Source organism: Phyllobates terribilis, unplaced genomic scaffold (assembly GCF_046119375.1).
Source record: "Phyllobates terribilis strain yellow unplaced genomic scaffold, ASM4611937v1 Scaffold_4__5_contigs__length_816908805, whole genome shotgun sequence".
Taxonomy (NCBI): domain Eukaryota; kingdom Metazoa; phylum Chordata; class Amphibia; order Anura; family Dendrobatidae; genus Phyllobates; species Phyllobates terribilis.
Window position 1 is genome coordinate 360,493,136 of NW_027362764.1, and position 25,453 is coordinate 360,518,588.

At 44.0% G+C, this 25,453-nt stretch overlaps 1 protein-coding gene across 3 annotated transcripts in view; it reads left to right on the forward strand.

Annotated features, from left to right (window-relative positions):
* BRD9 (bromodomain containing 9) overlaps positions 1–25,453 on the forward strand; it is a 94,467-nt gene that overhangs the window by 14,451 nt on the left and 54,563 nt on the right. Inside the window, exons 6-10 of one of the 3 annotated variants that reach the window (XM_073678436.1) lie at positions 8,639–8,749; positions 10,865–11,043; positions 15,119–15,139; positions 21,178–21,310; positions 21,394–21,466. In XM_073678436.1, coding sequence (XP_073534537.1) covers positions 8,639–8,749; positions 10,865–11,043; positions 15,119–15,139; positions 21,178–21,310; positions 21,394–21,466 — 517 coding nt within the window. The remainder of the gene's footprint in view (positions 1–8,638; positions 8,750–10,864; positions 11,044–15,118; positions 15,140–21,177; positions 21,311–21,393; positions 21,467–25,453) is intronic. The other 2 variants (XM_073678437.1, XM_073678438.1) reach the window with 2 other exon arrangements.

Sequence of the window (25,453 nt, forward strand, 5' to 3'; positions counted from 1 at the left end):
GTTTTGATGCCTTCAGTGTGAATGTGCAATTTTCATAGTCATGAAAATACAGAAAAATCTTTCAATGAGAATGTGTGTCCAAACTTTTGGTCTGTACTGTATATATATATTTATATTATATGGTACTACGTTGTGTGAACCCAATCCAAATGTCGTTAACACCTGTTGGAGGTATCACCACTCTAATGAGTCGATGGCTTTGGCTTCATTAGATTTAGGCCATGTGCCCACGTAGCGTTTTTGCAGCTGCAAAAACGCTTGTAAAACCGTCTGCCATGCAAAGCAATGTGAATTCGGATGTGCTGTGCACATGATGCGAAATTTGCACGCTGAATTCGCATTGCGTTGCAAAACGCAGCATGACCATTTCTACCACGATTACGGTGCAAATTCGAGGCCATTGAGGAACATTGAAATGCAGCAAACCCGCAGGTATATGTGGATTTGCTGCTTTTCAATTAAAGTCAATGGCCGGGAATTTGCAGCGTAATCGCGGTGCGTGTGGTACCCGGGATGAAGAGGAGACTACAACTCCTCTTCATCCCGGCTACCATGTGGTGAAAAAAAATAAAATAAAAAAGTTAAAAATAAACAAAACCTGTATATTCACCTCTCCGGCGGCCCCCGGTCTGCTCCCGGCCATGTCCTCTCTCCTTGGCGTCCCGCGGTGTACTGTCAGGACCTGTGGTGACATCATTTAGTCACCTGATGGTCACGCGACCGCTGACGTCGGCGGTCGAGTGATGGTCGCGTGACCATCAGCTGACTAAATGACGTCACCGCAGGTCCTGACAGTACACCGCGGGACGCCAAGGCGAGAGGACGTGGCCGGGAGCAGACCGGGGGCCGCCGGAGAGGTGAATATACAGTGTTTTTTTTTTTTTTTTAACGTTTTAATTCTCTTTTTTTCTTACTATAGATGCTGCATTTAAAGAATCAGTTATTCACACATTATAAATCCATGCAGGTTGCATGGATTTATATTGTGTGACCAACTTGTTAAGCACTTTACCAAGTGATGCTCAAAATCGCTTGGAAAACTGCTTGAAAAAATGCATGTAAAAACGCTGAAAAAACACATGTAAATCTGCATGCGTTTTTTTCTGCCAGAGAGAGGTAAAAACGCTCTGCATCAAATCTGCTACGTGGGCACATAGCCTTACAGCTAAACTTCCCACACGGCAAGTCCTATTTATGCGAAGATGTGTCCTCCTAAAATTGTTTGAAGTAGATCTACCTAGCCTAAAACGGGAATACTCCAAATGAACTGTCAAGTATGACTGAATTAAGCCTATTTGCCATTATTTCATAGTCCTATATTGTGAAGGGATATGGGTCTATAAGAGCCTCATTCTTCTAGAGATCTGATGGGTTTCAACAGGACTGTGACTTCATACAAGGATGGCGTTAAATGTCCCACCTCCAATGCCTCTATGTATGTTTGCAATAGGTTTGGGCGAAGTTGGTCCATATATTTGTTGTAAATTTCTACTGGAATACAATCAAGACCTGGAGACCGATCGTTTGCGTGACATTCAAATTTATCATTTAACACCCCTAACCCTAAAGTGATGCCATTTTATAAACCACATGCCTCAATGTATTGAAAATGCTGTCTGGAAGTTTAACACTATAAGATTTTTCTTTAGCCTCAAATTTTTCATTTTCTCAAAGGCTAATGGGAGAAAATGGACACCAAAATTTGCTGCGCAATACCCCGTGGGTGGCCAGAAACTAATGTTTGGGCATATGGCAGGCTTGAAATAGTAGGAGAGTTGAATTGTGGAATGCAGGCTTGCTGGAATAGATTGTGCGTCCAGAACAGAAGTAACACACACACGTACACACACACGTACGTACACACACACGTACGTACACACACACGTACGTACACACACACACACGTACGTACACACACACACACACGTACGTACACACACACACACACGTACACACACACACACACGTACAGACACACACGTACGTACACACACACGTACACACACACACGTACACACACACACACGTACAGACACACACGTACGTACACACACACGTACACACACGTACACACACACGTACACACACACGTACGTACACACACGTACGTACACACACGTACGTACACACACACACACGTACACACACACGTACGTACACACACACACGTACGTACACACACACACGTACACACACACGTACGTACACACACACACGTACACACACACGTACGTACACACACACACACTTTTACACACACACACGTACATGTACACACACACACGTACGTACACACACACACACACACACACACACGTACACACACACACACACACGTACATGTACACGTGCCGCCATTGTGACACTACCCCTATCAGAGCATTGATCTACAGCTGTAGTGACTATATTGATACCTCAGGTGTTTTCTAGAAATAAGCCCACAGTGGATGTTGCAGTGTAAAAATAGCAAATATGCCATTATTGTGTCCCGCTTCTGCAGCTGGAGCCATGCCACCTGTGAATTAGTGGGCTCTGGAATGGCATACATGCAGATGCTGACTGCAAAGCTCCAAATGGAGGGGGGCATTTAACTTTAGGAGCACAGGTATTGCTGGATTGTTTTTTTCTGAGCCTTGTCTCTTTTCCAAAACCTTTGTGCTACCAGTAATGTGGAAGCCCCCTATATTCCTGTTGACGGATAACTGTCCAGATTAGGGGCTTTTTTTTCTTTTTGTTTTATTGGTATGATTTTGAGATGCATAACATAATTATCTTTTTTTTTTTTTTTTTGTTCTCTTTTAAGACTATGTTCACATTTATTTTATGCTCTACATTTAACATTTACATCTGGGTTTGTGCCTAAATGCCCCCCAAAAAACGGACCTCAGATGAAACCATTCACTATCATGAGCAGGAGGAGTCACTGTGGACTCTGTGTGTTCCCTTTTGGGGTCCCGTCTTTAGAAATGCAAAAAAGTCTGGTCTACTTCACATCTGTGCATTTCTAAAAAGATGGGGCACAGTCTGAACAAGCCTCACAAAGTCCAGAGTGACGTTCTGCCTCATTATAGTCACTGATTACATTGGGGGGTTTGTCTGCATCACGTTTTTTCAGATTCAGACAAAGTCTAACGCATGTGATCAGCGTAGCACAGAATATATGGGTGAACCAAGACTTATACTGATTTTTGGGAGGCACCATGAACAAATAAATAGCAGTTAGTTTTTTAATAATAATTGGTCCATCTATGGGACTTGAATATTTTGCACTTTGGTCTCATACCATGCAATACTTATGTACCTGTCAGTTATACACTGACAAATTGCCTTTTTTTCTGCTTATTCCATGGCTGAACAGCCCACCATAGCTGTCAGACCCTTGGCCTCAGGTTGTCATAGTAGCCATGGACACCCCGTGATCATGTTGCCTGTTGGCAATTGGGTGAAAGAGGGAGCTTAACCATCTACATCAGGGATGTCATACTCAAATACACAGAGGGCCCAAATTAAAAACTTGGACAAGGTCGCGGGCCAACCTTGATATTTATTAAAATAAATGTTTACAATTAAGGAAGTTTTTCCTTATCCTCAAATATAATGCTGAAACTTTTCATATGGAGACATACTTTGTTGGTCCCACAAAAAAATACTTTTTAATTAATAGATCTTAGAATAAAATTAGCACATAATCTCAAATGGGGCATACTGGAATAGTATAATTATATGTAAGAGCAGTAAAAAGCTTATGGCCCAATGGTCTATTTTAAATATGTAATAAATGATAAAAAAAAACTTTAATTAATAAATAATACAGATCATAAAGTATGATGCCAACAAAAGTGCCCCCCAAACATAGTATGATATCCCCACAGTGAATTTCTCCACAGTACCCTCCACACGAATGGAAACCCTACTGTACCCTACACCCCCCCTAGCAAAGTATAGCGACCCATCACAGTATGATGCCCCAACTGTGATCCTTCACACAGTATAATGGGCCCCGCATAGTGCTACGTGAGGAATAATGGGCCCCGCCTAGTCCTCCGTGCAGAATAATGGGCCCCGCCTAGTCCTCCGTGCAGAATAATGGGCCCCGCCTAGTCCTCCGTGCGGAATAATGGGCCCCGCCTAGTCCTCTGTGCGGAATAATGGGCCCCGCCTAGTCCTCTGTGCGGAATAATGGGCCCCGCCTAGTCCTCTGTGCGGAATAATGGGCCCCGCCTAGTCCTCTGTGCGAAATAATGGGCCCCGCCTAGTCCTCTGTGCGGAATAATGGGCCCCGCCTAGTCCTCTGTGCGGAATAATGGGCCCCGCCTAGTCCTCTGTGCGGAATAATGGGCCCTGCCTAGTCCTCTGTGCGGAATAATGAGCCCCGCCCAGTCCTCTGTGCGGTATAATGGGCCCCGCCTATACCTCTGTGCGGTATAATGGGTTCCGCCTAGTCTTCCGTGCGCTATAATGGGCCCCACCTAGTCCTCAGTGTGCTATAATGGGCACCGCCTAGTCCTCCGTGTGCTATAATTGGCCCCACCTAGTCCTCCGTGCGCTATAATGGACCCCGCCTAGTCCTCCGGGCGCTATAATGGGCCCCGCCTAGTCCTCCAGGCGCTATAATGGGCCCCGCCTAGTCCTCCTCCGGGCGCTATAATGGGCCCCGCCTAGTCCTCCGGGCGCTATAACGGGCCTCGCCTAGTCCTCCGGGCGCGATAATGGGCCCCGCCTAGTCCTCCTCCGGGCGCGATAACGGGCTCCGCCTAGTCCTCCTCCGGGCGCGATAACGGGCTCCGCCTAGTCCTCCTCCGGGCGCGATAACGGGCTCCGCCTAGTCCTCCTCCGGGCGCGATAACGGGCTCCGCCTAGTCCTCCTCCGGGCGCGATAACGGGCTCCGCCTAGTCGTCCTCCTTTGGGCGCTATAAGGGGCCCCGCCTAGTCGTCCTCCTTTGGGCGCTATAAGGGGCCCCGCCTAGTCGTCCTCCTTTGGGCGCTATAAGGGGCCCCGCCTAGTTCTCCTCCTTTGGGCGCTATAAGGGGCCCCGCCTAGTTCTCCTCCTTTGGGCGCTATAAGGGGCCCCGCCTAGTCCTCCTCCTTTGGGCGCTATAAGGGGCCCCGCCTAGTCCTCCTCCTTTGGGCGCTATAAGGGGCCCCGGCTGCGCTGGTCCTATATAATCACTCTGAGGGCCAGATTTGGCCCGCGGGCCAGAGTTTGACATGTGTGATCTAGAAGCTGCTGTCGCTGTTGACAGATGCACATAAGAAGTTAAACTGTTGCTATTGATTCTGGTTACTGATTGTGAGTGTTGAACCACTGAATCCAGGGGGCGCTAATTCATAATTTGTCAGTGCCATAATAAGTGGCAAATAGGTGTCTCGGTAATCATTAAAAAGTTTGTGATTTTGTTGCGCAAATGTTCATACCGTATATTCCGGCGTATAAGACGACCTGGTGTATAAGACGACCCCCCTACTTTCCTGTTAAAATATAGAGTTTAGGATATATTCACCGTATAAGACTACCCCTTTTCCAACGCATACCAAACACCGGTAAAAATTAAAAAAAAAACAGATTTGAATTTAACATGGTCCTTTTTTAATTTAAATTCTTATGACATGCAGGTATATAGCAGGAAAACTGTCACTCATAAACATATTAAAATAGGGGGGACCCCACGTCATTTTTTGGGGGGGTCCCCCATTCTAATAGCTAGTAAAGGCTAGGTATTCAGCTGGGGGCTGATATTAGTAGCCTGGGAAGCTCCGTGGGTATTACCCTCTTCCCAGACTTCAAACATCTGCCCCAGCCGTCTGCTTAACCTCCGCTAGAGACTATAATGATGGTGGATCCCACGCCAATTTTCTTTTTAAAAAATCCTTTATTTTAACACTAAATGACAATTGAGGGGTTAATAAAGATGCAGTCCCTAAATTATTAATTTTGTAATTAATTTTTCCCAAAAATGTTGACGTGGGGCTTCGCCATATTTTTGTGTCCAGCCAGGTACAGCAGGCAGGAACGGGCTGCCCCCAACCACCAGCTGCCTATTTGTACCTGGCCGGACACAACAATATAGGGAAGCCCTTTTTTTTTTAATTATTTCATGAAATAATTAAAAAAAAAAATACGTGGGGCTTCGCCCTATTTTTGTGTCCAGCCAGGTACAACTAGGCAGCTGGGGGCTGGAATCTGCAGCGCAGGGAGGCCCAAGCTTTCTGGGCCCCCCCCGCTGCAAATTGCAGTCCGCAGCCACCCCGGAAAATGGCGCGTTCATAGAAGCGCCATCTTCTGGCGCTGTACCCAACTCATCCAGGGCCCTGGTGCGGTGGCTCACTGGGTAATAAAGGGGTTAGGGCCAGCTTGGCATTATCAGCTGGCCCTAAGCCCGAAATTCATGGGGTCACGCCAATATTAGACATGACCACCATGAATTTCTAGTAAAGTAATTAAAAAAAACACAACACCCAGAATAAAGTCCTTTAATTGAAATAAAGACACAATTTTTTAATGTTCTAAATTAAACCATACTTACGGTACCATCACGCCCATTCCAGCTGAAGCCAACGATCTCCTGCAATAAAAGTAAAATAATAAAGCAACCTCATCCTTACCTCTCCATGGTTCCCAGGACCGGTCCAGCTCTGCTACATTCACATGACAGGCTGCACCGCAGCAGAACGCTGCCATCCAGCCTGTCATGCCGCAGACACTGAGAAGAGCAGGCATGCTTGTGCTCCTCAGTGTCTGACTGTGACGGCATCCAGATGAGCCGAGATCATGTCCAATGAACTCGGCTCACCTCATGCACGTCACTGACAGCGTGGGAAAATTCTCCTGCTCCCCGCATGCGCAGTAGAAGTTTCCCACGCTGTCAGTGACGGAAGTCCAGGAGGTGAGCTGAGTTCATTGTCGGCTCATCTGGATGCCGTCACAGTCAGACACTGAGGAGCGCAAGCATGCCTGCGCTTCTCAGTGTCTGCGGGATGACAGGCTGGATGGCAGCGTTCTGCTGCGGTCCAGCCTGTCATCTCGATGTAGCAGAGCTGGACCCGTCCTGGGAACCATGGAAAGGTAAGGATGAGGTTGGTTTATTATTTTTCTTTTATTGCAGGAGATCGTTGGCTTCAGCTGGAATGGGCGTGATGGTAAGTATGGTTTAATTTAGAACAATAAAGATTTGTGTCTTTATTTCAATTAAAGGACTTTATTCTGGGTGTTGTGTTTTTTTTAACTTTGACTATGGGGTTAGTAATGGGGGTGTCTTATAGACGCCTCTCCATTACTAACCTGGGCTTGATGTCAGCTGGCATTATAAGCTGACATCAACCCCAGCCCTATTACCCCACTGCCACCGCTACAGGGCAGTGGGAAGAGCGAGGCTAAGTGCCAGAATTGGCACATCCTATGAATGCGCCATTTCTGGGGCGGCTGACGGCTGGTGTTTCTAGCCTGGGAGGGGGCCAATATTCATGGCACCCTTCCTGGGCTATTAATATCAGCCTCCAGCTGTCTGCCTAGCCTTTGCTAGCTATTAAAATAGGGGGGACCCCACGTCATTTTTTTGGGATCCCCCATTTTAATAGCTAGTAAAGGCTATGTATTCAGCTGGGGGCTGATATTAGTAGCCTGGGAAGCTCCGTGGGTATTACCCCCTTCCCAGGCTTCAAACATCTGCCCCAGCTGTCTGCTTAACCTCCGCTAGAGACTAAAATTAAGGGGAACCCCACGCCAATTATTTTTTTAATAAATCCGTTATTTTAACACTAGATGACAAGTACAGTAACCAACACTGTCACTGTACTTCATATATATGTGACTGACATGTTTCTATCTATCTAATCTATGTGTGAAGCTCTATTCCTTCTATTATAAATTGTCGGGTACAGATGCTGAATTGCCGGCCGGCTTTCTTAAAGAGACGGTGCATGAAAACAGTATTATTTGTTTTAATAAATCCTTTACACTAAATGACAAGTACAGTAAGCGACACTGTCACTGTACTTCATATATATGTGACTGACATGTTTCTATCTATCTAATCTATGTGTGAAGCTCTATTCTTTCTATTCTAAATTGTCGGGTGCCGGCTTATGCCGCTGCTGAATTGCCGGCTTTTCATATATTGTCACAGAAGCGATGCGAACTTCCCAGCTCCGGACACAGCGCAGCGCTTCTGTGACAAGTGAAAGCTGTCGGCACAGAAGCCCTGCGCTGTGTCCGGAGCTGGGAATACGCAGCGATGTGTCCGTTTCAGCACAGAAGCGCTGACCGTCTGGACCTACCGCCGCCGTATTTTAACTCCCTCCACCTTATATTAACTCCGACATGGCAGGGATACGGCCACGGCAGCTTATTAACACCCCCAGAGTATCCCCGCATGTCAATTTCTGAAAGTTCAAAAGCATTACCGGCGTATAAGACGACCCCAGACTAGACAGAAGATTTTTCAGTCTTCAAAAGTCGTCTTATACGCCGGAATATACGGTATTTGTTGTTTTTCACTCACTCATTGATACCACTTACTAAATAAAGTAAAATATGTCCGTATCTCGCTGGAGGAATTCCTGTCTTTTTCCCTTTTGCAACACTGACCACCCAATTGTTCTCTGGCAGTAATATTTTCATTTAAATTACTGTTTTACAGGCTGATTTTAAACTTATGTGTGATAATGCCATGACTTACAACCGTCCGGAGACAGTGTACTATAAGCTGGCAAAGAAGCTACTACATACGGGATTCAAGATGATGAGTAAGGTAAGGGTTAAAAAGGTTGTCCGATATATGGGAATTTTTTAGTTGATATTTTTTAAGGCATGGATGCGCTTAAAATAAACCCCAAATAAATAAATATATATGTGGTCTTCTAGTCACCTGACCGCTGCAGTGGTCCTGTGACTTCCGAACTGCAGTCATCGCTTCCGGAGTCTGTACTATTCACCAGATCGGCAAGATCTGTCTGCCTAGGAGCCAGAAGGTGAGTATGCCATCGATTTTTATTTTAAGCACACCCATGTGTTTTTTTTTCTTTCTATATTGGACAATCCCTTTAAGCACATAAAATATATACTTGTATATAATTTAATTTGTAATTTATAATTTAATTTGTTTTTATTTATTTTTTCCCCTCTCATCCTTCATTAACTCTTTTCTCTCATTAGCAAGCATGCAACACAATCGAGAATACATTTTAGTAATTAATTTGGCACATGTGTTTGAATGTAAAACAATAATTTTATTTAAAGGGGTATTCCCATCTCCAAGATCCTATCCCAATATGTAGTAGGTGTAATAATAATATTAGCAAATACCTCCAATTAGAAATGTAGTATAGTATTTTTGATTCTCCATCTCTCTTTCCTCATGTGCAGGCATTGCAAAACCTTAGGTATCCATGGTTACGACCACTAGCAACTAGCTAACTTACTGTGACTTTATCAGTGGTCGTAACCATGGATACCTAAGGCCCTGCAATGCCTGCACATGAGGAAAGAGAGATGGAGAATCAAAAATACTATACTACATTTCTAATTGGAGGTATTTGCTAATATTATTATTACACCTACTACATATTGGGATAGGATCTTGGAGATGGGAATACCCCTTTAACAAAACAATTATTTTCTTCCTAACATGCAAGGGGTGTGTCCAGTTAGACAAGTTTACATGAAAACTACAGTCTGATTGTTGTAGCGTAACCTAAGTTTCAAGTGCAAACTTCACTTAAATGGTTTTCTTTCTCTTTGTCTTATATACCACAAATGACGGAAATACATTAAAGGGTAATCTGTCGCCAGGTTTTTGCTCCCTAATCTGAGCAGCATGATGAAGAGACAGAGACCCTGATTCCAGTGATCTGTCACTTACTGGGCTGCTTAGTGTAGTTTTGATAAAATCACCATTTTATCAGCAGAAGATTATCATTAAAGGACTAGTAATCCTGCTGCCAGGTAGTCAGGCATATTGAAAGTGTAAATCAAAACAAAACAATTCTAACAGAAAATGACTTCCATTGCTATTGAGTAAAGTCACGCACACTATGGGCTCTGGTGCCAACTAGTGGTCTCCCATTTTTATGTGTCATGTTTTTATGCTTTTGTAATTTCCACAATAAAGATTGGTTTTAAAAAAGGAAAAAAAAATCTTCTTTTTTCTGTCTGTTAGAATTTTTTTGTTTTGTTCTGATTTACACTCTCTATATGTCTTTTGTGTACAGAACCATGTAGGTCATCCATATAGAACCCTAGGCATTATATAGGTCTGTGGATCTAGATATAATAATGCCGTGTGTGTGGTTATTCGTAATTATGGATGAGCTCTGTTTAACCCCGCAGAGCTCAACATTCAGATAACTCCTAGATCTGCAGCACATAAAACAGTGATTTTTATCAACATAACAGCAAGCAGCTCAGTAAGTGACATGTTGCTGGAATCAGGGTCTCTGCCTCTACATTATGCTGCTCTCAGATGGGGTGGCATAAACCTGGTAAGCTATATGGCATTCAGACTGGACTGCCCCTGCACCATGTTTCTACACATATCACAAGAGTCTTTCTAGAACAGATTTTCAGCATTTTCTTTGTGTCAAAGCAATAGATATACTAACAGGACATGGTTTCAATTCTGTATGTGTTGTGTAGCTGTTAGTTTGAGGCTTTGAGCCTTTTTCTTTTGGAAGCTTTGCGTTGGTCTGCTTGTCATTTTGATGCTAATGATCATGACCAAATCATGCTGCATGAACACTCCCAAATAACATTTCGGAACGAGGTAACTTCATTTCCATCCATCCATCCCACCCATCCATCCATCATAGCACATTTTGCTATGAAGGGAAATGTAAAGTTCCTGCTGCTCTGTCCTTTTTGATTCTAGGAACGGCTTTTAGCTTTGAAGCGCAGTATGTCGTTTATGCAGGACATGGATTTTTCTCAGCAGGCTGCTATTTTGGGTGACGAGGACACCATAGTAGAAGAACCTATGCCAGAAGTGGCTCTTCCAGCTCCTGTGGAAATTACAAAGAAATCTAAAAAACCAAGCAAGGAAGTTATTAGGTAAAAATGAATTAGCTACCTTATGTGCTCAGATAAACGTTGCTTATATTTATAGAGATTTTTGTAATCTTTTACACTCATTTTTCCATAAATTGCCATGGTATTGTGACACGGTTTTTGGCCGCCCCGGTATTACAAGTTTAACACCTGACAAATATGAATTTCTCCTGTTAAGAACTGCCCTGCTAAAATCTGCATTTCAAAACCATGAAGAATAATGGTGAAATGCATGTGGCTTTTAAAACACCTTGTTTATGTCATTAAAGAAGCACTCCAGCAATTTTTTATTTTACAAATTTATTGCATAGTCACTATTCATATTTTCACTGTTTATTTCATCCCATCTCAGTTACATTTATACATCCCCCCAGTTGGGAAATGGGATAGCCAGTCTAACAGGCCAGTACACGTGCTATGTACCTAGTATATAGTACAAGTGTATAAAACATTCTTTATTTTTTACATTACATAGGATACACGTAGACTCTGCCATGTATGCATCACAGAGGAGACGCCAAGGCTCTGACGTGTAGGGTGCGTCACAGAGGAGACGCCGGGGCTCTGCCATGTGGGGTGCGTCACAGGGGAGACGCCGGGGCTCTGCCGTGTGGGGTGCGTCACAGGGGAGACGCCGGGGCTCTGCCATGTGGGGTGCGTCACAGGGGAGACGCCGGGGCTCTGCCGTGTGGGGTGCGTCACAGGGGAGACGCCGGGGCTCTGCCTTGTGGGGTGCGTCACAGGGGAGACGCCGGGGCTCTGCCTTGTGGGGTGCGTCACAGGGGAGACGCCGGGGCTCTGCCGTGTGGGGTGCGTCACAGGGGAGACGCCGGGGCTCTGCCGTGTGGGGTGCGTCACAGGGGAGACGCCGGGGCTCTGCCGTGTGGGGTGCGTCACAGGGGAGGCGCCGGGGATCTGCCGTTTGGGGTGCGTCACACGCCTGGGCTCTGCCGTTTGGGGTGCGTCACACGGGAGACGCCCATAGTTTTATTCCAGCTGCTGCTGATCCTGGGTAAGCACCTGGTGCGTCTAGCATAAATGCAGAAAGGTGTCCAAGGGAAATCAGGATGTTCTGGCTGTGCTGCTGGTGATAGAAGATCCAATGTAATGTAAAATAAATATTTGACATGTACATCTCACAGCGTTTCTGGGGCAGACTGACCCCTTCTTCAGAGAAAGTACATTGTGCTTCAGCTGCAGATATGAGACAAATAGAATAAGTAATCATCTGCTTTATTACGGAATGTGTTACCATGGTGCTCAGGACACAGATTTTTCTATGAAAGCCTAAGTGTACCAAAAGGTCTTCATGGCTGTCCCATCATTGGGCGTCCATTGCTAGGCTGGGATCGTAAGCGTTGTTTGTGATATAGCTTTTTAAGGAAATGAGGTAAGGGACCGAGAGGAAGAAGATGGTTTGATAGTGGTGAAGGTGTGGGACTTCTTTCTGCACCAACCTATCACTGGCAGCTATTAGGAGCAAGAGCCTTAGGTTAGGTTCTGTCATCACGGGAAATGTAACTAACAAACAAAGTAGCACTCTGCAACGCCAAGTATACAAACATGAAATATGAAATTTCAATTGCATTACTGCTCTAGAAAATAGAAATAACTAAGAAATCTTAGCGCATAAATTGGCCAATTCATGTGTACTCGGCAGCCACAGTAAGGCGTTTCTCATTACCAGGAACCTACCTAATGTGAACCCTCTCTTAGAGACTTAAGTCTGCCTGTGTATGGGAAGGTAAGATCCTGCTGTACTTAAAACCCCCTGAGGCCCAGGGGTGGAGTGCTCAGTCAGAGAGCCTATGTATACAATTGTCAAAACACTCACTTCTCTTCTAAAACATAAAACTGGTGTGTACAGGTGCTTACTAAGAGTAGCCATCTCCATATATAACCAACAATAACAGTTATTTCTGTTTTCTCGAGCAGTAATACAATTCAAATTTAATTTTTCATGTTCACATACTATAGCGCTACAGAGTGCTACTTTATTTGTTATATATGGAGATGGCTACTCTTAGTAAGCACCTGTACACACCTATTTTCTCTTTTGGAAATGACGGTCAGTTTTTTGATATTTGTGATCACGGGAAAAGAATTCTGCCTTAGAGGAAATCTAGCAAAGGAAAAGGAATCAAGATGGCAAACAACCCAGCCATGGTACATCAGCTACAACAGATGTACACAGGGCATACACAAAACCTCCGGGTTATTCTATAGTAGTAGCCAATGCTGCACTACATGGGTCAAACAAAATTTGCTGGAGTGCTGTACATAATACAGAAGAAAGGGAGTAACACGCCCATAAAAACCTAGGCTTATGGTTGGAAATTTCTTGTCATTGCAGCTTGCTATGGTATTTGATTGTATACCTGATCAATAAGGATTGCATTCTCCCTCCATCTATATAATGGTGTGTGCACGCTGTATGAAGCAATCAAGTTCAAGTACAAACCACTTTAGGAAATTCTTTTTCTTTGGGGAGTTTTTAGTTTCCTGAAGCTTTTTGAAATAGATTTTTTGTAATAGCGTTTTTATTGCAGCCTTCTGATTGGGCAGTGCCTAGTTAGGAGCATTTTCCTTCAGGAGTCTATTCACAGAATTTGCATGCACTTTCTTATTTTCCACCTGTCATTATTCAAATTCTGTGGGGGGGGGGGAATCCAGAAGACCGAACATATGTCATGAAGTCGTTTCCCTATTAATTTATATTGTACGAATCTTTCAAGCATTTTTCAAGAGATCTCTCATGTTTTTTTCTTTGTCATATATACAAGTGCATCTCACTAAATTAGAATATCATCAAAAAGTTAATTTATTTCAGTTCTTCAATACAAAAAGTGAAACTCATATATTATAAAGAGTCATTACAAACAGAGTGATCTGTTTCAAGTGTTTATTTATGTTAATGTTGATGATTATGGCTTACAGCCAATGAAAACACAAGTCATTATCTCAGTAAATTAGAATAATTAACAAAAAACACCTGCAAAGGCTTCCTAAGCATTTAAAAAGGTCCCTTAGTCTTTTGCAGTAGGATCCACTATCATGAGGAAGACTGCTGACTTGACAGATGTCCAGAAGGCAGTCATTGACACACTCCACAAGGTTCCAATTTTCATTTGGAAATCAAGGTCCCAGAGTCAGGAGGAAGAGTGGAGAGGCCACAATCCAAGCTGCTTGAGGCCTAGTGTGAAGTTTCCACAATCAGTGATGGTTTGGGGAGCCCAGTCATCTGCTGGTGTAGGTCCACTGTGTTTTATCAAGACCAAAGTCAGCACAGGCGTCTACCAGGAAATTTTAGAGCACTTCATTCTTCCCTCTGCCGACAAGCTTTCTGGAGATGGAAATTTCATTCTCCAGCAGGACTTGGCACCTGTCCACACTGCCAAAAGTACCAATACCTGGTTTAAAACAACAGTATCACTGTGCTTGATTGGTCAGCAAACTCGCCTGACCTTAACCCCATAGAGAATCTATGGGGTATTGTCAAGAGGAAGATGAGAGACACCAGAACCAACAATGCAGACGGGCTGAAGGCTGCTATCAAAGCAACCTGGGCTTCCATAACACCTCAGCAGTGCCACAGGCTGATCGCCTCCATGCCACGCCGCATTGATGCAGCAATTGATGCAAAAGGAGCCCTGACCAAGTATTGAGTGCATTTACTGAACATACATTTCAGTAGGCCAACATTTCGGATTTTAAAATCATTTTTCAAGCTGTTATAAAATATTCTAATATACTGAGATAATGACTTTTGTGTTTTCATTGGCTGTAAGCCATAATCATCAACATTAACAGAAATAAACACTTGAAATAGATTTGTAATGACACTATATAATATGAGTTTCACTTTTTGTATTGAAGAACTTAAATAAATTAACTTTTTGATTATATTCTAATTTAGTGAGATGCACCTGTGTGTCTGTGTATTATAGTGCAGACCTGCTTCAAAAAAAAAACCTTCTGTGCACATACCCTTAAGCAACAATTGTTTGAGACTGTATCATTTCAGAAGTCTTGCATTATGATATTTAAAACTTTTTTTTTTCTTTTAACACTTTTGCAGGGTCATTGAAGATGATCAGAGGTAAGCATTATTTGTTGTAGGATACTTACTTTCTTTAAAAGGAAGCTATGCTGATGGGCTCAGTATTGCTTTAGCTCCAACACTTTTATGTTCATATTATTAATTTGAGTCACATATTCCTGTTTTGTATTTTGTGACCATTACAAAACTGACAACACAAAGTGCAGTCATATTGGTTGTCTGTTTTAAATTAGTTTCTCATCACCGATGGTTAAAGAGAACCTGTCAGCAGGATTTTGCTACGTAAACTGCAGACAGTGCTGTTACACTGATTGAAATGATACCTGCAGTGAAGAAATCCGCTTTGTAGTACTTGTGTAACGAGTGTTGAAAGTTTTGCTGTACTCATGTCTTTGTGCATCGTGCGGGCTATGGGGCAGGACTATGTGCAGTCTCTTTTCTTGTTGCTCAGGCCTCTTCATCTGCCTCCTGATCAGTCAATGACCTTCCTCCTATTTTAAATATCTTGCCTTTATTCAATCAAAATAAATATATAAAAACATTTATCTAAAAATTAGAGTCCAAACTACTAAAGCAGGTTTTCACCATACCAGAACTGCCAGCTAAATTGTTGATGGTACAGTTGTGCTCAAAAGTTTACATACCCCGGCAGAATTTTTGCTTTCTTGGCCTTGTTTCAGAGAATATGAATGATAACAAAACAACTTTTTCTCCACTCATGGTTATTGGTTGGGTGAAGCCATTTATTGTCAAACTACTGTGTTTTCTCTTTTTAAATCTTAATGACAACCAAAAACATCCAAATGACCCTGATCAAAAGTTCACATACCCCAATTCTTAATACCGTGTATTACCCCTCTAACATCAATGAAAGCTTGAAGTCTTTTGTGGTAGTTGTGGATGAGGTTCTTTATTTTCTCAGATTGTAAAGCTGTCCATTCTTCTTGGCAAAAAGCCTCCAGTTCCTGTAAATTCCTGGGCTATGTAGCATGAACTGCGCGCTTGAGATCTCCCCAGAGTGGCTCAATGATATTGAGGTCAGGAGACTGAGATGGCCACTCCAGAACCTTCACTTTGTTCTGCTGTAGCCAATGACAGGTCGACTTGGCCTTGTGTTTTGGATTGTTGTCATGTTGGAACGTCCAAGTACGTCCCATGCCCAGCATCCGGGCTGATGTCTGCAAATTTGCCTCCAGTATTTGCTGATAACGTGCTGCATTCATCTTTCCTTCAACTTTTACCAAGTTTCCTGTGCCTTAGTAGCTCACACATCCTGAAAACATCAGCGATCCACCTCCGATCTTTACAGTAGGAATGGTGTTCCTTTCATCATAGGCCTTGTTGACCTCTCTCCAAATGTAACGTTTATGGTTGTGGCCAAAAAGTTCAATTTTGGTCTCCTCACTCCAAATTACCTTGTTCCAGAAGTTTTGAGGCTTGTCTCTGTGCTGTTTGGCGTATTGTAGGCAAGATACTTTGTGGCATTTGCGCAGTAATGGCTTTCTTCTGGCGACTCGACCATGCAGCCCATTTTTCTTCAAGTGCCTCCTTATTGTGATTTTGAAACAGTCACACCGCTAGTTTTCAGAGAGTCCTGAATTTCAGCTGATGTTTGTGGGTTTTTCTTTGCATCCCGAACAATTTTCCTGTCTGTTGTGGCCGAAATTTTTGTTGGTCTACCTGACCGTGGTTTGGTTTTTACAGAGCCCCTGATTTTCCATTTGTTAATGCCAGTCAGCAGCGTTGAAACTGTGATTATCAATTCCTTGGATATCTTTTTGCATCCCTTTCCTGTGTTATACAGTTCAACTACCTTTTCCTGTAGATCCGTTGACAATTCTTATGCTTTCCCCATGACTCACAATCCAGAAACGTCAGTGGCTGGATGAAAGATGCAAGAGTCTGTCTGCATCACAAAAACTCACTGAGCTTTTATTCACATACACTGATTACAAGCAAACAGGTCACAGGTGAGGATGTTACCTTTAGTAGCCATTCAAACTAATTTGTGTCAAATTCTGTGCATGTTATCAGGCCAAAATCACCAGGGTATGTGAACTTTTGATCAGGGTCGTTTGGATGTTTTTGGTTGTCATTAAGATTTAAAAAGAGAAAACACAGTAGTTTGACAATAAATTGCTTCAGCCAACCAATAACCATGAGTGGAGAACAAGTTTTTTTGTTATCGTTCATATTCTGTGAAACAATGCCAAGAAAGGAAATATTCTGCAGGGGTATGTAAACTTTTGAGCACAACTGTATATCAATTTTTTAAGTAGAATTTAAAGTGCTATAAATTTATGTGCATTTAGAATTGGTAAGTATTAATATAAATTCAATCCAGAATTAATACATATAAATAGAATGTAACATTCAAAAATGCTAAATCAAGGTTTATTATTAGTGTAATACATAGGTTTTATTGTACCTCCTATGTTTAGTCACTAGATGGAGACACAGTGCTGCGTGACTTGTGTATACGATCTACCACATTTGATTATGCGATTTCTAGAAAATAATCACAAGATCTAAGCATGTTCCTACTTACAATTAAAGTGCATGTGCTGACCAGTTGTCCATCCTGCCGCCCCAACGCGCGTTTAACGCATAACCATCAGGGGGCTAGGGGTATATAAGTTTTATTAAATTGGGCATTAAAGCGCATATATATATATATATATATATATATATATATATATATATATATATATATATATATATATATATATATATATGTGTGTATGTGTGGTACAGACCAAAAGTTTGGACACACCTCATTTAAAGATTTTTCTGTATTTTCATGACTATGAAAATTGTACATTCACACTGAAGGCATCAAAACTATGAATTAACACATGTGGAATTATATACTTAACAAAAAAGTGTGAAACAACTGAAAATATGTCTTATATTCTAGGTTCTTCAAAGTTGCCACCTTTTGCTTGGATGACTGCTTTGCACACTCTTGGCATTCTCTTGATGAGGTAGTCACCGGAAATGGTTTTCACTTCACAGGTGTGCCCTGTCAGGTTTAATAAGTGGGATTTCTTTCCTTACCATCAGTTGTGTTGTGCAGGAGTCTGGTGGATACACAGCTGATAGTCCTACTGAATAGACTGTTACAATTTGTATTATGGCAAGAAAAAAGCAGCTAAGTAAAGAAAAACTAGTGGCCATCATTACTTTAAGAAATGAAGGTCAGTCAGTCCGAAAGATTGGGAAAACTTTGAAAGTGTCCCCAAGTGCAGTTGCAAAAACCATCAAGTGCTACCAAGAAACTGGCTCGCATGAGGACCGCCCCAGGAAAGGAAGACCAAGAGTCACCTCTGCTTCTGAGGATAAGTTTATCCAAGTCACCAGCCTCAGTAATTGCAGGTTAACAGCATCTCAGATCTGAGATGAGATGCCGAGATGCTGTTAACCTGCAATTTCTGAGGCTGGTGACTTGGATAAACTTAACCAGGTTAATGCCACACAGAGTTCTAGCAGCAGACACATCTCTTCAACAACTGTTAAGAGGAGACTTTGTGCAGCAGGCCTTCATGGTAAAATAGCTACTAGGAAACCACTGCTAAACGGGCAACAAGCAGAAGACTTGTTTGGGCTAAAGAACACAAGGAATGTACACTAGACCAGTGGAAATCTGTGCTTTGGTCTGAGGAGTCCAAATTTGAGATCTTTGGTTCCAACCACCGTGTCTTTGTGCGACGCAGAAAAGGTGAACGGGTGGACTCTACATGCCTGGTTCCCACCGTGAAGCATGGAGGAGGAGGTGTGATGGTGTGGGGGTGCTTTGCTGGTGACACTGTTGGGGATTTATTCAAAATTGAAGGCATACTGAACCAGCATGGCTACCACAGCATCTTGCAGCGGCATGCTATTCCACCCGGTTTGTGTTTAGTTGGACCATCATTTATTTTTCAACAGTACAATGACCCCAAACACACCCCCAGGCTGTGTAAGGGCTATTTGACCAAGAAGGAGAGTGATGGGGTGCTACGCCAGATGACCTGGCCTCCACAGTCACCAGACCTGAACCCAATCGAGATGATTTGGGGTGAGCTGGACCGCAGAGTGAAGGCAAAAGGGCCAACAAGTGCTAAGCATCTCTGGGAACTCCTTCAAGATTGTTGGAAGACCATTTCCGGTGACTACCTCTTGAAGCTCATCAAGAGAATGCCAAGAGTGTGCAAAGCAGTCATCAAAGCAAAAGGTGGCTACTTTGAAGAACCTAGAATATAAGACATATTTTCAGTTGTTTCACACTTTTTTGTTAAGTATATAATTCCACATGTGTTAATTCATAGTTTTGATGCCTTCAGTGTGAATGTACAATTTTCATAGTCGTGAAAATACAGAAAAATCTTTCAATGAGAAGGTGTGTCCAAACTTTTGGGCTGTACTATATATATATATATATATACACACACATACATTAGGTATGTATGTGTATAATATTATCATTTTTTTCTTCACATTTTGCATTCTCTAACACACTATTACTAGAGGCAAAATCTCAAAAGAATTAAAAATATAGGGGTAAAATTCATAGGTTCACTTGGCATGAAATGACCCGGGCCCTCAATTCCTGCATATAATGTGCTGCAAGAGCCCGAGAGGCGCCGGCAGCATCTTGTCACTTATGGAGAACTGTACACACAGGAGACCTCTTGTCCCTGCACACTGCCTCCCCCATAATGACTGCTAGGCTGCCTGTACCAGTCAGTTGAGGGGAGGTGCTGTGGGTCACTTGTGGCCACAGAAGAGCTGTCCTCTTCCTCCCCTCTCCCAAGGCTGTCTTGTTATTCCCCACAGACCTGGACTGCAAACCTCCTTCCTCTACTGATTCAAGCTCTGCCCCCTTTCAGCACATCCTGCACAGATGGAGACATGGCATGGATGAATCCTTTGCTATAGATGGCGCCAAAGAGGAGGAACTGCAGATGTAAATGTAGTGACGCACCATGCGGGGTTGTGTCAGGAAAACCCTGTGTGACGAGTGGCTGCATGCTTGCACTTTGTGCACAGAAAATAGAGTTTAATCAGCTATGTAAAAAACTATAGCTAACTATTGCTTGGGTTCAGTGCACTGATGATTCGGAGCCCAGGCCCCGGATCTAAGTGCCTAGCGACGCCCCTGGTTGACACTGTTGCAGTTAGGTATAGACAGTTCATATAGTGCAATTGAAGGTCATGTACAGATGCAGCAAATAAAAGTCAGACTTTACAGAAACCTTGTGATAAACCACCTAGAGCATGCTGTGTTTTTTTTCTTTTTTTGCTCTGTTTGGTAAAGTAGATTCATGCTGCCCAAACCACAAGCAGCATGTATTGGCACAAGCTGTGTTATTGCAGCTGGGTATGCTTTACTGTAAAGTGCTGCGGTGTTTCCGAGAAATCATGCCATGAAATGTGGGCCGGGGACTGTGCATTCAGGATTAGTCCTACGCAGCTTCTCCCCACCATGCTTCCGTAGGATAGCACAGGTCTCTTCCAGTGTCTATGGATACAGAGGGATCTATGGGAGCTGGTAGATTCTTTTTAAATAAGCGCTCAAATCAAAGTTTTTATCCTATTAATGTATTGCAGTCATCATATTTTATAGCATTGTGTACTTAGAATTGCTAATTTTGCCTTTCTACACAGCTTATTCTTCTCTTTTCCATTAGGTCCATGACATCAGGAGATTAAATACAGACTAGCTGAATCCTTCTAAGCTCTATGTAGAAAAAGAAGGTTAATTTTGTCTGCACAAGTCATGAGTCACTGCAAATGTCCCTGTCAGAGGTTGAAGAGAGGAATGATAAATATAGGGAGAAGATACTTCCTGTTCCTACATAGAGCAGAGAAAAGAGACAAATTAGCTGGGCAAAAAGGCAAAATGAGCAATTGTAAGTGCGCAGTGCTATAGAATATGGTGATTGCACTATTTTAAGAGCATAAAAACTTTGGGAGTTCTTCTTTAAAGTAACATCTGTTGGTTGTGCAATTAAAATACCACTGAAAGTAATGTAAATGTGTGTAGAATCGCCCTCAAAATCAGTTGTCCTTCATATACTTATTTCTGTTTATTTTAGCTGCATTTTTGAGCCTGAAGGCAATGCATGTAGTTTAACAGATAGCACTGCTGAAGAACATGTTCTGGCTCTAGTGGAACATGCTGCAGATGAAGCAAGGGACAAGGTCAACCGACATTATCCAAATTGCAAGGTATATTCCAAATATCATATTGGAAACTAAAGACTGTACGAGGAGTAATTTGTCACATTTTATTCTGGCCCTTTTTTTTATAGATTGGTTACCTTAAAAAGAACATGGATGCCAGTTTGATTTACACCGTGGTAAACTCTGATCCAGATGCAGAGGGTACGTACTCTTGTATGAGGCAAGGTACAGGTCACTAGCCTACAGGTTTATCTAGTTATAACAGATCTGTGATTTTACATTGCTTGCTACAAGCTGCATTCACTATCTCTGTAGTCTGATGTTACTTAGCAGAATGTAGATGCAGATATTTATTATCTTAATAATGGGGATACTATTGAAGGGGTTGTCTAATGCTTGGCTATATTATACCACTGGCATCTGTCTCTAACATCTGCGGCTGGCGCCACATTCCTGCAGTGGCTGTTAACCATTTAAGTCTCTGACAGCAGCATTTAAAAAAAAAAAATGTGTGGCAGTTCCCATGGCCTCCCTGCGACGCGATTGCAGGATCCCGATGGGCTCTATGACAGCCGAAGGATGTACAAGAAGCCTGTCGCTGTCATCTTGGTACCTCCTGTCAGGCTCCGCTGTATATATTGCAAAACCCCGGCACTCAAGGTAAAGTTTCAAAAGATTTAATGAGCCAGCAAACAAAGAGTGTTACACAGCAGACATTTCGGTTAAAAAACCTTCATCAGTACATTCTATAATAATGGAACCAAAAGAAAAAAAGATACATCAATACAACACGTATAGAAATAATGCCAAAAATATTTAACACTAGACAAAAAGAAAAATACAGTACAATCCTTTTAGACCAAATCAAATATATAGCTCAGTCCTGGGCTTCATAAATGAAAACAGCAAAAATACATTCTAATACAATGCATACAAAGGAAGGAGAGAGGGGATGGGAGGGAAGGAATAGCGGTATCTCACCAGAGAGATGTCAAGCTGTGGTGAAAGAGGAGTGGGATAAGTATACACCGTATCATACAGCCCCAGTAAATAGAAAGCAAAGGCATACCATGTGACCTGTACCAGGCTTCCTGTATTGTGGCGTACTGACGCGGTATCCACCGCTTGTCAGTAAGCTGCGCCTGTGTGGAAAGGCTCCCGGAAGTGTTTTATACAGTCACAGAATGAGTATGCAAGAGCCGCAGCCAATCAGAAAATTATGAGCGCAGTGGAAATGACGCGATTAGTTGCTAGGTAGATTAGTATCCGGTCATGTGATACCTAAGGTGCGTTCCATGCCAGTAGATGTACTAGAGACCGGAAATACTATACTAAAAGACTAAGTATAACACACATTCAATGGATAAGAGGTGAAAATAGGAAGTGGAACGGAGTGGGAGAGGGTGGATGGGACGATCCAGGATAATAGGACCAACAGGGATAGGATTTGATGATCCACAGGGGAACAATGGGATATTAATGAAAAACTTGGACAGAGTCGCAGGCCAACCAGTATACAATATAATGGGCCCCACCTAGTTTTCCATACAGAATAATGGGCCCCACATAGTCCTCCATACAGAATAATGGACCCCACATAGTCTTCCATACAGAATAATGGGCCCCACATAGGCCTCCATACAGAATAATGGGCCCCACATAGGCCTCCATACAGAATAATGGGCCCCACGTAGGCCTCCATACAGAATAATGGGCCCCACGTAGGCCTCCATACAGAATAATGGGCCCCACGTAGGCCTCCATACAGAATAATGGGCCCCACGTAGGCCTCCATACAGAATAATGGGCCCCACGTAGGCCTCCATACAGAATAATGGGCCCCACGTAGGCCTCCATACAGAATAATGGGCCCCACGTAGGCCTCCATACAGAATAATGGGCCCCACGTAGGCCTCCATACAGAATAATGGGCCCCACGTAGGCCTCCATGCAGAATAATGGACCCCACATAGGCCTCCATGCAGAATAATGGGCCCCACATAGGCCTCCATGCAGGATAATGGACCCCACATAGGCCTCCATGCAGAATAATGGGCCCCACATAGGCCTCCATGCAGAATAATGGACCCCACATAGGCCTCCATGCAGAATAATTGGCCCCACATAGGCCTCAATGCAGGATAATGGACCCCACATAGGCCTACATGCAGAATAGTGGGCCCCACCTAGTCTTCCATGCAGAACAGTGGGCCCCATCTAGTCTTCCATGCAGAACAGTGGGCCCCACCTAGTCTTCCATGCAGAATAGTGGGCCCCACCTAGTCTTCCATGCAGAATAGTGGGCCCCACCTAGTCTTCCATGCACAATAGTGGGCCCCACCTAGTCTTCCATGCAGAATAGTGGGCCCCACCTAGTCTTCCATGCAGAATAGTGGGCCCCACCTAGTCTTCCATGCAGAATAGTGGGCCCCACCTAGTCTTCCATGCAGAATAGTGGGCCCCACCTAGTCTTCCATGCAGAATAGTGGGCCCCACCTAGTCTTCCATGCAGAATAGTGGGCCCCACCTAGTCTTCCATGCAGAATAGTGGGCCCCACCTAGTCTTCCATGCAGAATAGTGGGCCCCACCTAGTCTTCCATGCAGAATAGTGGGCCCCACCTAGTCTTCCATGCAGAATAGTGGGCCCCACCTAGTCTTCCATGCAGAATAGTGGGCCCCACCTAGTCTTCCATGCAGAATAGTGGGCCCCACCTAGTCTTCCATGCAGAATAGTGGGCCCCACCTAGTCTTCCATGCAGAATAGTGGGCCCCACCTAGTCTTCCATGCAGAATAGTGGGCCCCACCTAGTCTTCCATGCAGAATAGTGGGCCCCACCTAGTCTTCCATGCAGAATAGTGGGCCCCACCTAGTCTTCCATGCAGAATAGTGGGCCCCACCTAGTCTTCCATGCAGAAAAGGGGGCCCCACCTAGTCTTCCATGCAGAATAGTGGACCCCACCTTGTCTTCCATGCAGAATAGTGGACCCCACCTTGTCTTCCATGCAGAATAGTGGACCCCACCTTGTCTTCCATGCAGAATAGTGGACCCCACCTTGTCTTCCATGCAGAATAGTGGACCCCACCTTGTCTTCCATGCAGAATAGTGGACCCCACCTTGTCTTCCCATGCAGAATAGTGGACCCCACCTAGTCTTCCCATGCAGAATAGTGGACCCCACCTAGTCTTCCCATGCAGAATAGTGGACCCCACCTAGTCTTCCCATGCAGAATAGTGGACCCCACCTAGTCTTCCCATGCAGAATAGTGGGCCCCACCTAGTCTTCCCATGCAGAATAGTGGGCCCCACCTAGTCTTCCATGCAGAATAGTGGGCCCCACCTAGTCTTCCATGCAGAATAGTGGGCCCCACCTAGTCTTCCATGCAGAATAGTGGGCCCCACCTAGTCTTCCATGCAGAATAGTGGGCCCCACCTAGTCTTCCATGCAGAATAGTGGGCCCCACCTAGTCTTCCATGCAGAATAGTGGGCCCCACCTAGTCTTCCATGCAGAATAGTGGGCCCCACCTAGTCTTCCATGCAGAATAGTGGGCCCCACCTAGTCTTCCATGCAGAATAGTGGACCCCACCTAGTCTTCCATGCAGAATAGTGGGCCCCACCTAGTCTTCCATGCAGAATAGTGGGCCCCACCTAGTCTTCCATGCAGAATAGTGGGCCCCACCTAGTCTTCCATGCAGAATAGTGGGCCCCACCTAGTCTTCCATGCAGAATAGTGGGCCCCACCTAGTCTTCCATGCAGAATAGTGGGCCCCACCTAGTCTTCCATGCAGAATAGTGGGCCCCACCTAGTCTTCCATGCAGAATAGTGGGCCCCACCTAGTCTTCCATGCAGAATAGTGGGCCCCACCTAGTCTTCCATGCAGAATAGTGGGCCCCACCTAGTCTTCCATGCAGAATAGTGGGCCCCACCTAGTCTTCCATGCAGAATAGTGGGCCCCACCTAGTCTTCCATGCAGAATAGTGGGCCCCACCTAGTCTTCCATGCAGAATAGTGGGCCCCACCTAGTCTTCCATGCAGAATAGTGGGCCCCACCTAGTCTTCCATGCAGAATAGTGGGCCCCACCTAGTCTTCCATGCAGAATAGTGGGCCCCACCTAGTCTTCCATGCAGAATAGTGGGCCCCACCTAGTCTTCCATGCAGAATAGTGGGCCCCACCTAGTCTTCCAT